The sequence below is a fragment of the Lycorma delicatula genome, chromosome 3 (assembly GCF_047948215.1).
Source record: "Lycorma delicatula isolate Av1 chromosome 3, ASM4794821v1, whole genome shotgun sequence".
NCBI classification, from domain to species: Eukaryota; Metazoa; Arthropoda; class Insecta; order Hemiptera; family Fulgoridae; genus Lycorma; species Lycorma delicatula.
The window spans coordinates 47,254,314-47,269,978 of NC_134457.1; the positions used below are offsets into that span (position 1 = coordinate 47,254,314).

At 31.1% G+C, this 15,665-nt stretch overlaps 1 protein-coding gene across 4 annotated transcripts in view; it reads right to left on the reverse strand.

Annotated features, from left to right (window-relative positions):
* LOC142321565 (angiogenic factor with G patch and FHA domains 1) overlaps positions 1-15,665 on the reverse strand; it is a 164,218-nt gene that overhangs the window by 115,586 nt on the left and 32,967 nt on the right. For all 4 annotated transcript variants that reach the window (XM_075359754.1, XM_075359750.1, XM_075359752.1 and 1 more), the window contains exon 7: positions 6,288-6,489. In XM_075359754.1, the coding sequence (XP_075215869.1) occupies positions 6,288-6,489 (202 nt within the window). The remainder of the gene's footprint in view (positions 1-6,287; positions 6,490-15,665) is intronic.

A 15,665-nucleotide genomic window follows, 5' to 3' on the forward strand; every position in this document is an offset into this window, starting at 1 on the left:
GATGAATGTGTATACAAATTTTCATCATTCATCTTCAATAGTTTTTGCTAGAGGTTGATTATGAATTACATGTTGTTTTATATATAAATAATTAATGTATGTATATACTTTTTATATACATTGTTAAACAAAGATATGGGAGCCCAGGCTGACATGGCAGTTTATGGGAACTATGATTATTGAGAGTCAGGGTAGATGGTGTGGATACCGGTGGTCTTTGGTGGTTGGTTTCATAAACCACACATCTCAGGAATGGTCGAACTGAGAATGTACAAGACTACACTTCATTTACACTCATTACATATCATCCCCATTCATCCTCTGAAGAATTATCTTAACAGTAGTTACCGGAGGCTAAACAGGAAAAGAGAGAGAGGGTAGATGGTGTGAAGTTTGTAGGAATCTTTCTCTGAAGTAGGTTTTCATTTAAATTTTGATGGATTTGATTAGCGAATAGATATTGTCATAATTAATGAATTATGAATGAAGCTAAGTGGGCATTCAGAGCAACATTTTCATAAAATTTATACATTTTTTGGATGTTTAGTTTTAGCAGGTATAAGAAAGAAATAAGTGATTTTATAGGAATAATTTATACAAAAATTAAATACTTGGTTTATAAAATCAGGGTTTTGGTTGGAGCAAGTTGGTATGTTTTATAAGGAAGGAATGATTTTTTTTTTGTTTTTCTGGGCAAAAAATCTTTCATGTGATTATCACTCAAACACTATATATTTGTTGTAAAAATCAATGTTAAAAAAATGGACAATTAAAAATTAATTAAAAACAAAAAACCCAGAAACAGAAAAATATATCTTCAACATAAAAAGTTTGTAACACATGCTAAAAGCAAAATAAAAACACAGGTATATCAAATAATACATCTCAAAATAATAAAAATTACCATCTGCTTTACAGCAAATGGCATGAATAGTTGGAATACAGAGAGTTATATATTTGAATATAAACAGATGGCCCTAAGAAATCATAAATCAAAGACATTTCATTATCCCCTAGAATAGTTGCATGTTAGCCACAAATTTAAATTTGCAACACAATATCTCATAACAGATACAATCCACAAGGATGTGATACACTAATAGATAGCAGATGCAGCGAGTACAAACTGGTGCAACTGTTTGAGTCATCAGATATCCATGTGTGAGCCTAGTGTACCTATTCACAAACAGTAAATAATGATCATCTCTGGATGGTTATTTCTGCATGAGGAGATCCACACTGACACAACTTCTTAATTGGGTGAAATTTATCATTTATAAATTTAGCATTCCATTCACTTTGCCACTCATCGTGAACCATCCTCTTCGGGAAACAGAAGTTCATTCGAAGCGACACGATTCGTGAAAGAAGGCTGAAAACTAGCCTTTTTTGCAGCACTATCAGCGTGATCGTTGCCTGAAATCCCAATATGACTGGAGATCCAGTAGAAGCTCACAGTAGTATTACGGTGGTTCATTTGCAAAATAACACACTGAATCTCACAAATAATTGGGTGTCTAGAGTACACATCACTAATTGCCTGTAAGGTACTCATGGAATCACAGCAAGTACATGTTGAAATTTTGGGCTAATTATATTTAAAGCCTTATTAATAGGAAAGAGCTCATTGATGAAAATAGTGGTATTGCTGGGAAGGCGAAATATGCATGTTCTATTGCCAATCACAAAAGCACAACCCACAGAGATAACGTTTTTAGAGCCAACTGTATAAACTGCAGCATCATTATTAAGGTTACTTATATCATAAATTATGATTCGCAAACTAACTGGATTTGTGTTCTGTTTAACATATTAGCAGCAAAGATCAAAGCAATAATTAACAATAGAAGGCCACCAATGGGGTAATAACATAGAGCAACAGTAAGGACTTGAAGTAGTTGTATATTTAGAGCTAAGAAAAGATTGTAGTTCTGATGCCTTGTGGAGCAGCAGATTTGGGCTGGGTATTGAATAAAATGTTGTTTAGAGTACTGCACCAAAGGTTGGATGACTTCATTGCACTTTAGTACAACCTATGTAAGTGCAGATTATTTGATTCCGTCTATTTTAAACGGATGAGTTACCACTTTCCACCAGTACACTTACCACAGGGCTTGAACGAAATGCACCTGTAAATGAATGAATGAAGGATGGATGGCATTTAGCATTCTAAGAATGACAGACCAAGCAGACAAAGACAAATAAGCCACACAGCCATAGTCCAAGCAGGAATGGACTAGAGCTCAGTAGAAGTGCAACATGCATACTCGATCAGCTCCCCTCATTAGATAAAACTATGGCTATGGCATATAAGGTAACACTTAAGGACACTTCCCCATGGTACTCCACTTTCTAGTGAAAAATTTTCAGATATCAACATTCCAACTCAAACATGAAAGGACTGACTGCTGAGGAATAAATGCAACAAGACTTCCTTGTATATCCCATTCATGCAGTTTATTTAGGATTCTCTTCTCAAAGTTGTGTCATATGCTTTTGTATAACAAAAAATATCACAACCAGGCATTGGTGAAGTAGCAAGGCATTTGAATAACAAATTGCAGGGCAACTACATGATTGATAGCCAATCTATCTTGGCAGAAACCGCATTGTTCGAGGGCAATTAGGACGTTTCTTTCAAGGTATCACACTAGTCAACATTTTATCATACATTCCATTAACTTACACAGGGTCAAGGAAATAGGGCAATAACAGGAAGGGTATGATTTACCTTTTCCAGGTTTTATACAGGGCCGGCCTCCGTGGTGCGAGTGGTAGCGTCTTAGCCTTTCATCCGGAGGTCTCGGGTTCGAATCCCGGACAGGCATGGCATTTTCACACACGCTACAAATCATTCATCTTCATCCTCTGAAGAATGCCTAACGGTGGATCCAAAGGTTAAGAAAAAAAAAAGGTTTCATACAGGGATGACCAATGCTTCTGACCAGGAATCTGGAACTGGTCAGAGAATATTTTATTGTAAATGGAAAAAGATGTCATAATGCACTATTCGGGAGGTGAGATAACATACTGAACCTTATATTACCATTTCCAGGGGAAGTGTCAAGGGAATTTTTCAATGCATATCTTAGTTCATCAAAAGAAAAAGGAACGTTTAATTCATTTTACGAATCTCCAATAATAAAAGACACATTTTCTATCTGCAACTTATACCTCAAAAACTCAGGACAGTAGGATGATATTAGTGAAATTGACCTAAACGAGTAACCAAATATGTACATCACATCAATTAGCATGATAACAAGGATGCCACTGTTTTCTATTCCAATCGGCGGAAGAGATTGTCCTGATCTACACATGGCTCATACCTTTCTCCAAATAACTGATGATGGAGTTGTCCAAGAAATGGTATTAACGTAGTTTAGCGCCATGATTTCAACTTAGCACACCCGAACAATCGGCATACAGCCCTCATATTGCAGTAGGCGCAGAGCATTTCTGTCATAGGTCGATAATTGAAATTACACTAAGTACTGTAATGATTGACAAGGCCCTGCAAAGGCCTTCTTGGTTTTACAGATGTTAAGGGATTATATAATCACTTGCACAATCAAGAATCAGGTGAGCAAACATGAAAAGTTGGTGTATCGCATCACATTTTCATCGTATTGGCTAAATGAATCTTTGCACCCAATCCAGTCCATCTTTCCAACCACCCATCTGTGTAGCTGAGGCCAATCACCATTACTGACCAAGATAACATTCAGTCTATGATTGTTTCCAAAAAGGTTTTTGGAAACGAGCCAGTTAAGACATGGAAATAGGGATGCTGAATCACAACAGATCAATGCACAATGATGTAGTTGATGAAGATGATACAAATGTGTATGATCCATCATTCAATAAGAGAGATCTAAGTTCTGCCTCAAGTCTGATAAACAAGACATGACCAAGATCAAGAGATCTCACCAAATGTGAACCCTTACAGTTTTACAAAGTAATTTTTTTTTTATGTAAGAGATTTTATACAACAGATATTCTTCAGTACATAACACTTAAAATAATTAAAGGGCTTTAGTAACCATATTGTTTAATTCTCAGCATAAACATCACTACTTATTTTTTACTGCAGAACTATCAACATGATCAACAAAATATCCCAACCAAATCAATTTTTTTACTCAAATGTACCAATTACACAAGCTATTATATAAACAAATGTTCTATCCACCAGGTCTATTTACCTACGACAGATATATAAATCATGTGAAATAGTGAATCAAATCATACACATAATAACTTCATCATAGTTTCATTCTGTAATATAATTTTTACAGAAGTCTGCCTTCTCATGATAGTACTTAATAACAACAGATGTAACAACACAGAATTGTATGCGGAATTCCACCAGCTACGATTTGATTTTACAATGAAATAGGTCTTGCTAAAATTCTACGTAAATGGTATCAAATGTTTGGCAAAAAGTATTGAGTAAAGGAGAAATATGAGTAGAAATGTCATTATTAAAAACCCAATTCAAACACTCATAACAAAGGGGGAAAGGATGGGTAATGTTAGGTAAATGACCTTGATCAGATTTAAATTCAGAAAAACATGATTATTATTCTTGCCAGTGACTAGAAACTTTTAGACTATCATAAACTGTCTAAAAGATGAGAGTTTTAAAATGCTGTCTGATATAAAAAACTCAAATGACACCTTAACATGCACTGCTGGTCCACTTTGAAAGAGAAAGAGAGAGAGAGAGAAAGAGAAAGAGAGACAGAAAGAATCTTTCTCATATCACGAATATTGTTGATATGTGTTTTTTACAATAAATAAATGTACGGATTATAATAGGTAGCTTTCTTATGAAATCTACCTATTGTAATGCATACCACGATTCTACTTCTGCAGAATTTCGACATATCTTCACGTTTCACATCCCCCAGATTCCAAAACCACCATCAGTTCAAAAGTGTATATATACATTTATATATATATATATTTCACTTTCTTGTGAACAGAATAACTGCCATAATTTTGTAACAATCACTTTCAAATTGATACTTAAAATATAATGACCTAAAATCTCAGTCAATTTTGTTAATAAGCAAAATCGGACCACGGTGGTGGAAGTGGGGGCCTTTTTCAAAAAAATAAAATATCGCTATAACTTTCTTATAAGTAAAATATCAAATTCATTTAAAGTTCCTACTATTCCTTTGATAAGGACCTAAAACTTATCTAAGTAAAGTTTTTTGATATCACCAACCAATGACCCAGGGGTGGAAAAAATGGGGTTTCAAAGACAAAAAAAATCATACCTCCCATAACAGGGGCACAGTATCGAATCAGTTTAAAGTGCTTGTTAGTCCTCTAAACATTACCTAAAACTTTGGTCTGAAACAATTTTTGATATGATCAAACCTTATAGCAAGGGATGAGCACAATGTTGCTGGAATTGTAAGAAGATGGGATTATCGTATTCTAAACATGTGAAACCTTTTTCACATCCAACCATTGTCATATTGAGTAAATTTGAAGTTTTTCTTAACTGTAAGGTAGAAATCTTTTTTATTCGTTACTTAGCACCAGTGAAATCTACCTGCACCTTCCGGCATGCCGAAAGGGATTTTTTATATAGTAACCTTTCAGTGGCACTACTCAAACTGATAAAAAAAATCAAGCAAACTCAGTCCACAAGAATACCGTGGTCGCTGATTTCTGGAGCAAAGTTCAATGGAGCCAGCAATAACAATCACAGCAGAGATGTTCTATGAAAAATGTTTTCAATGGGATATACCATTGTATACCCATTTAGGACTGATAACATGGAATTCTGCTGCCACCCATACTGTTTACTCACAAATTCAAATGATAATATTTAAAAGCCAAGACCGTGAACCTCAAAAGTCATTTGAACACTGACAATATGGTGAGTGAGGAATTGAAAATGAGAGAATTAAACTTCTTTAAATTCCCGCACCAGTTTTTATGAATTGTGTAAAAAAAATCATTTCATTATGAAAAGTTCTTAGAATACAATGCTGCAAAATATATGTGTGCAACTATAAAATTTATAATTTTGAACCAATAATAAATTTTTTCTCTTTGCCTCATTGATCAGTCAGACTTGATTTTAAAATAAGATTATTAACAGTTTCAGGACAAAAACCACTGTCACATTGTATAACTCTGTAAGAGTGAACATTTAGTCTAGATTCCCAATAGGTTTTGAAAATGTTTAAATCCAATATTAATATTAATAACAACAATATATGTTAAGACACAAATTCATAAATAAAATACAAATATATACATACTGATATACAGAAGCGACTTCAGTTTTTTCACTACTATCAGAAGAGCCAACAGTTTTTCTTCTAACCTCAGCACGATCTTGATAATTAGCTGAATTATTTGTTATCCTCAAACCAGAACCAGGACCTTCCAAACCAAATTTTCTTCTTAATCTACGTAATTCTGATCTATGCCTAACTTGCCTGCTTTCATTTAAAGCCTCTCCTATTAAAAATCATAAAAAAGAAACCTAAGTATGTAAAAAAAATAATAATAAGGAAATTCAAAACTTAAAATGTTTATTACAGACTGCACTTAAACCTACAATAAAATATTCCTATAAATTACTGAAATTACTATTCCACACAAATTAGTTGTAATGTCTTTAAGTGTAAATGCATTTAATCATTGCAAAAGGAAAAATAAAAATACCATTTCAGAATAAATCGTCAACCCAAAACTACATTTCCGACAATGAAAATTCATGTAGCACAAATTTTTAGCTACTATTATATATAAAATAAGCTACAGTTGAGACATTTTTATTCTAGAGTTGATTTTTTTACTATTAAAAAACCATTCACTTGCTACACCTGATTTGTAGAATTTAAAATGTTTTTCTTCATTTTAATATATTTACTTGATGTTACTTTTACATTACTGTAAGATAAACTTAACATTTAAGCTAGAAAAACAGTTTGCTAAACAGAAAATGTTTATATATTTATGTGTATATATATATATATATTTATACACAGTATCATTTACAATAACATCGGATCTAATGACATACCACATATAGTGGCCAAAAACTTGTGTTTTAGTTGGTATGGTATGCTGTTAATACTATATGTATATTGTTTATAATTACATCAGTTGTAGTGACATATCGGTTATTATGATTAATTTTTTCTACTCCAATGTAACATTTTATCGCTTATAATGACAGACAAAAGTGACTCGTCAGTAATGTAGTATATCTACATTGTAGCTATAGAAATATTTTGATGGTTAAAATGAGTCACCTTTTCCTTTTTACCTGCATATGTACTATAGTTCTTGTTTTTCTTATCTTCTTCCTGTACAAGATTATTATAAACTGAAGCAGCCACATTCAGTTGTTATTAATCTTTTGCTCTGAGCAATCATATCGTGCGAAGGCAGTATTTTATTTTACATATCCTGTGTAATTCATTTAATAATGATTTAATTATGACTTTGAAAAACATTCACAATAAAGTAAAAGGCGCACATTATCTGGCGGTTAAGAATAGTGAAACTAACATTGCCCAAGAATTAGGCATAGGTCAATCAACAATATCGGTGATACGGAAGAACCATGAAAAAATTAGAAAAAGTTTTAAAACAAATTTTATGAAATCAAAAAAAATGTCAGCCTATGATTGACCAAGCACTGTTAAAATGGTTTAAATGCCAGAGGTCTAGTGATATCCCTATTGGCAGCCCTATATTGCAAACTAAGGAACGATTTTTCTGAAAAATTTGGTAACAACATGAAATAACTTCAGCTTGGGTACAATGGTACCATCAGCATCACAATGTCAGGAATATTAAGCAGCAAGGCCGCAGCAGCTCCAACCGGTGTGTCAGAAAAAATTACCATTTGGCCAAAATTAAAAGAAGTTATTCAGATGAAAAAATCTGTAATTCTGATGAATCTAGTCTTTTTTACTTAGTTTTACAAAGTAGTGTGGTCATGAAAAATTTTGGTTTTCAGATTTCAACAGAAATATTTATTTTAACCATCCATGAACATTTTAACTAGTTACAGTATGACATCTGTACATACATATGTATGTAGGTATCTCCCATAACTCAAAACAATTAGCTGTAGTATGTTGAAATTATGGATTTAGGACTACTGTAACATCTAGTTGTGCACTTTCCCTTTTGTCTGCAATCAACTGAACCAAAGTATCCAAAAAATCACAAAATCCAAAAAAAAAATTGGATTTTGGACTTTTTTAACTGTAGTAATAAGCCCTCATTCAGAGCTTTTCAATGATATATAATAAGTGGTACTTATTTTCACTGGTTCCAGATTACAGCCAAATGAAATTTTAATTAATGAAACATTTGGATATATAAGGGGAAGGCACATCTAACTTCAGCTCCTTTTTTTAACTTTTTTTTTTTTAATTTAAATATATTGATATATTAAAATTATTAAACCGTGGTTGTAAAAAAAATTTACAATAAATAATTATTCAAATAACAATAAAAAAAATGAAAAAAATCAAAAGTTATTAGTGAAATAAAATTTTATATACTTTTAAAAATGTGTGTATGTAATTTAATTATTACTTATGTGTATATGTAATAGATTTGGTGATTATTTAATATTAATTGAAAATTATAATTTAGAATCTTATTATTTTTGGATTTTCTAGTTTAATTTCTGTTTAATTTTATCAACATTAAAGTTAACTACAGAATGACTGAAAAATAGGCCCTCACAAGATCAACATATATATACTGATGCATACATGCCCGATCTTTAATAAATTGCAAAAAATTCTTATCTTTTAGTTCATTACTCCTCTGATATTGTCGGACAATATTCTCCCTAAGTCAGAGTTGATCATCACTTCGTTTATTTGTATTTTATTACCAATCATTTAATCGCTCTTTGGTTTGATATAATTCTTCTGATCTTAATTTGTGTACACATTCTATAGTTTTCAAATTTTCTCTCTCTTTATATTCTTCACCCTTCCTTAATCTTTTTATTCTTTCTTTGGTATTAACATTTTCTTCCTCTTTGCATTCATCTTCTTGTCGTTTTTTTGAAATAAATTTCTTCATGTTATCTTTCTTTTTTCTATATGATTGTTTCTTTTTCATTTTTGATTATTCAACAAATAATCTAATAATAAAAACTGAATACTTTAAAGTGTAAGTTCAAAATTAACATTTGTAACTAGTATACAGGAGTTTACTAAACAGAATAGTTTAATTATTATTAACTTTTATTTATACAAGACACCAGAAATGTGAAATTTTTGTTAATTAGCAACTCACAAAAGATACGAATAATACTGATCTAGTAATACAAATAATAAAGGGACTTTTACTCTATCCTCATATTTCATCTAAGATTGTTGAATTAATAATTACACAAATATTTGATGTTAATAAAAACTAATATTTCAGCAATTGTGTAAATGTCCACTTTATTAAAGAGTTAGAGCATCATATCTCACTTTCAAATGAAATAGGTTTAAATGCAGTGCAGCAAAAAATATCTATGTGTAATTTAATAGGTGTACAAGGAAGTCATGTGGTGTTCACATCCGATTTTTTTAAACTGACATCAGAAAGAACCCTTCGGTTTAAAGGCAAAACGTGTTCAAGGGGAAAATTATCAAAAGAAAGACTAACAGTATTGATTTTTACAAATATGACTGGAACTAACAAAAAAAAAACTTCTGGTTATAAGGAAAAGTACTAAACCCTGATGTTTTAAAAATTTAAATCGCTTTCTATTATGTACAAAAGTAACAAGAAAGTATGGATGATAGCTTTATGTTTTGGTTACGAAAATGGGACTGTGAATTAAAAATTGAAAATGACAATATATTGTTGCTCATAGACAACTGTCCAGCTCATCTACACTTGAAAATCTTTCGTGTATAAAATTAGTTTTCTTACCACCGAAAACAACAGCAGTCTTACAGCTCTTAGATCAAGGCATGATCAAGTCAGTAAAAGTCCACTATAAAAAATACCTAATTTTACAAATGATACAAGATTTAGATCAAAAAGGTAACACAAATAATTATTCTGGATGCTACAATTATGTTAAAAAGATCATGGAATGAGGTTTCTCTACTGACTGTAAAAAATTGCTTTTGACATGCAGGATTTTTACCACAGGCTGGCAAAGTTACATGCAAAGAAGAATCTTTAATGGAATGAGGCAACACTCTGCAAAACCAATCACTGTCAAATGCATTGTTTAAAGATTATCAAGAGACTGATAAAGATTTAGAACGCATGAAAGTGTAACAGATGTGGTGGCTTCAGTACTACTAGAAATAGACGGAGACGTAGGTAATGTCAGCAAAGGTAATGATAGCGACAATGATGACGACAACCTGCCAAATCTTCCAGAAGTTTTAGCAGTAATGAAAACCATTTGCCGGTTTCTCAGTTTTACAGAAATTGATAATGAAGAAACAAAGAGTGCTTGTTTTGATTTAGAAAAGACCCTTCAAAAACTGTATTACAACATGAATTACGAAAGAAACCAAGATAACCAACTTTTTGCAGAAAAAGTAATTTATAATTTACAATCTTTCTCTATCTTCTTTTACTCTACTGTATTTGTATTTATTATTGCATATTTTTGTTTTTTTATATTATTTTATTACGAAAATAAATTATTATTATTATTATTTTTAATGATTACTATTTTGCTGTATTATTAGACAATACCCATGTAGATAGCACATTAAAATAGTACCATTAAGCTACCTAAACATCGGTTATGACAACAATCTGTTAAAATAACCTAAAATTGTCGATGCCTTGGAGGTCACTATAAATGATGTGTTTATATAATACATAAACACAAGTTGGTCGGGATAAGTCAGTTTTCTCAATATGTCATAATAACACATTTAATAAAAAAAACTTAAGACAAAAAAAATTTTATTGTTAAATGTTTAATAACATCAAAGTGTTATCCTTCTATCTTTATGCATTCATGGCAGCATATAACATGTTTATAAATAATAACTCAGCCAGCAATGGTTGGTCTGAGTCTGTACAAGACTCCACAAGAAGTAGAGGTATTTAGCGAGTGATCTCTGATCAGTCTAGAACCAAAAGCAAACCACATGGCTGATAGCAAAGCAAATGAATCGATCTATATCCTACCACGCTCATCAAAAAATTTACAAGCCCTTGCTTTGAAAGCACAGCCAAACATTGAAAGATCTCATATATAAAAAATCTCATCTATTAAATTCAAACTGGTTCTGAAGGCATAGTATATCTCTAGCTTCATATGAAGACAATGGTAGTTGAAGTCTGTTTAATTCAATATTTTAAGAGGTTTGATTTTTCTATGGATGAATCTTTCTCTATGGACCATCTGCAGATAGATGGTCCAATCAAATCTACATTTCACATTCAATAGCTCCGGTCTAGGAGGTAAGAGATCATAAAATTCTGGAACTGAAAGTTTGAAAAGAACATTGACTTCACATTCATTAGCACTGAACATTATATACCCATGTTAACAAATTTTATGGAACTTCGATAACAGGTAAAGCTGTTCAAACATCATTGTAAGTAACTAATTATGTTGCATGCAGGTATTGTCATATTATAATGGCCAGCTCAGCAGTACTCATCATCACTGTAATATGACAAAAGAGCCTTCACATGTTAGTTCCTACTTCTCTTCACTTGTTGGCGGTATTGGGATAAGCCTCAACTTTCTGCAGGTGGTCGTCGTATACAGTATAAGTGACACTTTTAAACAGCGTAGCACATTGTTAGTTATCTCTTTTTGTTGTGATATTAGGTACAAATGACTTTTTGATAAGAATTTTTCTCTTTTTCTTATTTTAGATATATAATATTCAATGGAGACTGTTTTTTTTTGTTTTTTTAATATCTATATAATATTATTTTTTACCAACAATCTTTTTATTTTCATATTTTTAATATTAGTTCTTTTGAATAATTTTTATAGAAAATGTTTTCTAACACTCAAGTTTAAAATTAGGGTATATTAAAATCAAGCTCTCAATTTGAGTTCACAATTTTAAAACAAATATCTTCTTTTTTTTTGGAATGGAAAATTATGAATCAAAAACATGAAGTAATCTTGGATCAAATAGCATAGAATTTGATAAGTTGCTTTATATATACTTTTTTTTACTTTTCCCTTTTTATAAAACATTAATATCAACTATTTCTATTTGTTTGCAAAATATACAGTAACTTATAATTTATACCTTACTGAGAAGCAGTAAAATATTTTCTTTTTTTTTGTAAAAATCTCAAAAGAAAAAAGTTAAACAATAAATAACTTTGATCTTGCACACTGATTTATTATGCCTTGCTAATTATGATAATGAAACTGTGATACAACTTCTCAATCAATTTATCTGAATAATTGGTACAATAGCATCCATCTTGTCACTAACCTTCAGGATTGATAGACATACATCACTGGTACTTTTCACCCATCATGAAAGAATAATCTCAGTAACATATTGAATATAAAATTAAAAAATAGTTAAATCAGTGAAAACATTTTCACAGAATGGTATCAATGTGACAAATGGAAAGATAAAACAGTTGTTTTTATTATCTCCATAAATTTTCAAGGGATATGATCCCCTTGATCATATCATATCATATATATATATATATATATATATATATACATACAATATAAAAGTAGTTTGTCTGAAAGGAATCTTTCCTAGCATATCCATCATACAATCATAAGTAAAAAAAGAACTTTTATTTTAATGTAACAATAAATTTCATTCTTTCCCATTTTTTTATTAATTGTGGTTAAGAATTCATCACATTCTTATAAAAAGGAGAAAAAATGGAGAAAATAAAAATTAGAAGTTAGTCAGTTATTTGAGATTTAAGATTTAGTAGATATTTAGTAGATCGACTAACGAGAGATATAAACAAACCACTAAAGACAATTAATTTTCATAATTCCAAATAATCAAGTTATGGATTTCATTAGTTATAACCAGCTAAATAATGTCTTTGATATTTTTTAAGTAAAGTCCGACTGGCTGTAGCTATGTAAATTTTGCGCAGATTTTGAAATGCACCCTGGCTCCTGGCATGCTTTACATAAATGCAGACACACCATTTGCAGTCAAAGCATCATTGTGTGCGGTTTATATTGTGAAATTGAAATGTTTCAAATAATTTTGCAGCCTGCTGATTGTGAAATACAATCTGTGATTAATTTTAGAACACATGGAATGTGTCAGCAGCAGACTTTCATTACCAGATATGCAAGGTTTACGAGCCTAATTCAATGAGTTACCACAAAGTGCATAAATGGATAAGACTGTTCAAGGTTGGGCGGAACAGTGTTTATGATGAACTGCATCAGGCCAACCTTGCTGACGCAAAAATTTATGAATACCAGCAATTCACGATTTCCACTTTGTCACGATATTCCCACAAGTTTCAAGGTCAATGCTATACAAAATCATTTCTGAAATCTTGCAGTTCAAAAAATTGTGCTTGCGATGGGTTCCCAGGCTGCTTTCTGAAGAACACCAAAAAAGGAGAATGGCTACAATTTTGACAATTAACAGCTTTAACAATTTTGACCCGATACAGTGAGAACCATATTGTCACAGGGAACAAGACATAGGTTTCTTACATCACTCTAGCATCAAAGTAGCAGTCAATGGAATGGTGACACATTTCCAGTCAAATCCGAACAGAGAATGTCAACATGCAAAATTTTGGCAGCTGTGTTTTGGGACAAACATGGTGTTCTGTTAGTCGATTTCATGCCTAAAGGAACAACAATAACTCAGCTGCATACTGCGAGACCTTGACGAAGCTTAGGCATGCCATACAGAATAAACAATGTGGCCTACTGTCATCTGGAGTTATGCTGCTGCGTGACAATGCGTGACCTATATTCTGCTGCTCAAACTCTAGAGTTAATCATATCTTTTCAATGGGAGCAGATGGACAACCCGCTATACAGCCCGAACCTTGCGCCAAGCAATTATGACCTGTTCTGCAGAAGAAGTTTCTCGGTGGTCAGCGGTTTGACACCAATGAAGAAGTGAAAACAATGACTAAAGACTGGTTGTATTCACAGTGGCTGATTTGTATGAAGTAGGCATAATCAATTTTGCAGAACACTACGATAAATGTTGAAACAAACAAGGTAACTAAGTATAAAAGTAGCAAAAAGTGTAAAGAGTGAAATAAAAAAAAACATTTTTGACAATATCTTTACTGCTTTTGTTGTATTAAAAAACAGACCTTACTTAAAAAATAAGCATTTAAAGAACAGAAGTACTTCAAGAATTTTTTAAATATAAAATTCAGCAGCTACATTTTACAGTATATTTTAAGAAAATTTGAGCATTTAAAGTATATTTTATGAAAAATTTCATGCCTGATGAATCCAGAACCTTTTGAATGAAATTCAGAAATGCTACCACTGTCACAAAATTCAGCAGTTATTTTTATAACTGATAGTAATTATGGAACATTCTACTTGGTAACTGTTTTAGAGGCACCTCTACTACCTCTTAATTGCATAGACCCAGCATGTATTCTAAAGACTAATATAAAATAAACAATGGTTTTTACATGTGGTTTACAATGTTGTTTTTTACATGAACAAATCATTACGTCTGTCTGTACAGGGAATACAATAACCAACTTTATTAATTTAAAAATTACAAACAACAATTTCTTTTATCTGTAATTTTAAAAAGGACCATTGGATAGATACCTTTGATACTTTTAAAATCATTCAAGTTTAGTAAAATTTCACTTTCATTTAATATATCAAATGAATTTTTTTTTTTGAAATTTCCAAAAGTAAAGGATGTTTAGATCCCCACACTTTAATGTGTCATGTTCTCAATCAATAATAATTTATTATCAAAATTAGTAAAAATCAATTTGTAGTTTTCAAGAGAAGGATCTACCCACAGTCCCGCACTGAACACACCAGAACCTTTTATGTTCTACTCACACATATCAGACTGGAAAAATATTTTTAAAATCTGAAATTTAAACTCAACTCAAACACCGAATATAAAGACTAAAGAACTGTTTCACCTAATGAAGACTTAGTAATTAGGATTTGCTAAAGACCATTTTAAAACTTTTACTTATGTAATAATTCCTGTTTCTAAATAATATAGAAAAAAATTAAAAATATATTATCATATTAATTCAACAGTAGATAACAATTTCTTTTAAGCAAAATCATTAATAAGGATAGTTCTCAGATTAGATAATTAGGTGTTGATGCCTACAAATAAAAATAGAGCCTATGAGACATTTGAAAACAGGATAAAAATCATGCACAGTAAATTTTATAAAATGCTACAAACAAGATTTTGAAAAATAACTTTCCAAAGTTACTTATTTTTTTAAAAATGTTATCAGTGAATTCCACATTAGTTTTAAATAAACCTTTCCATTAGTTTTAATGTAAATGATTACAGTCAGTTAATGAAATTATACATGCTAAGAAATTGTACACATAAATGCAAAACAAAGAATTATTTCATACTGTGTTTAAGAATTAAAATGAAAAATTATTTATTAAACTGTTCTACTGTTCAATCAATAATAATTCAATTAAATAAATTCTCTTCACATATTGTTCAACAATATTTGAT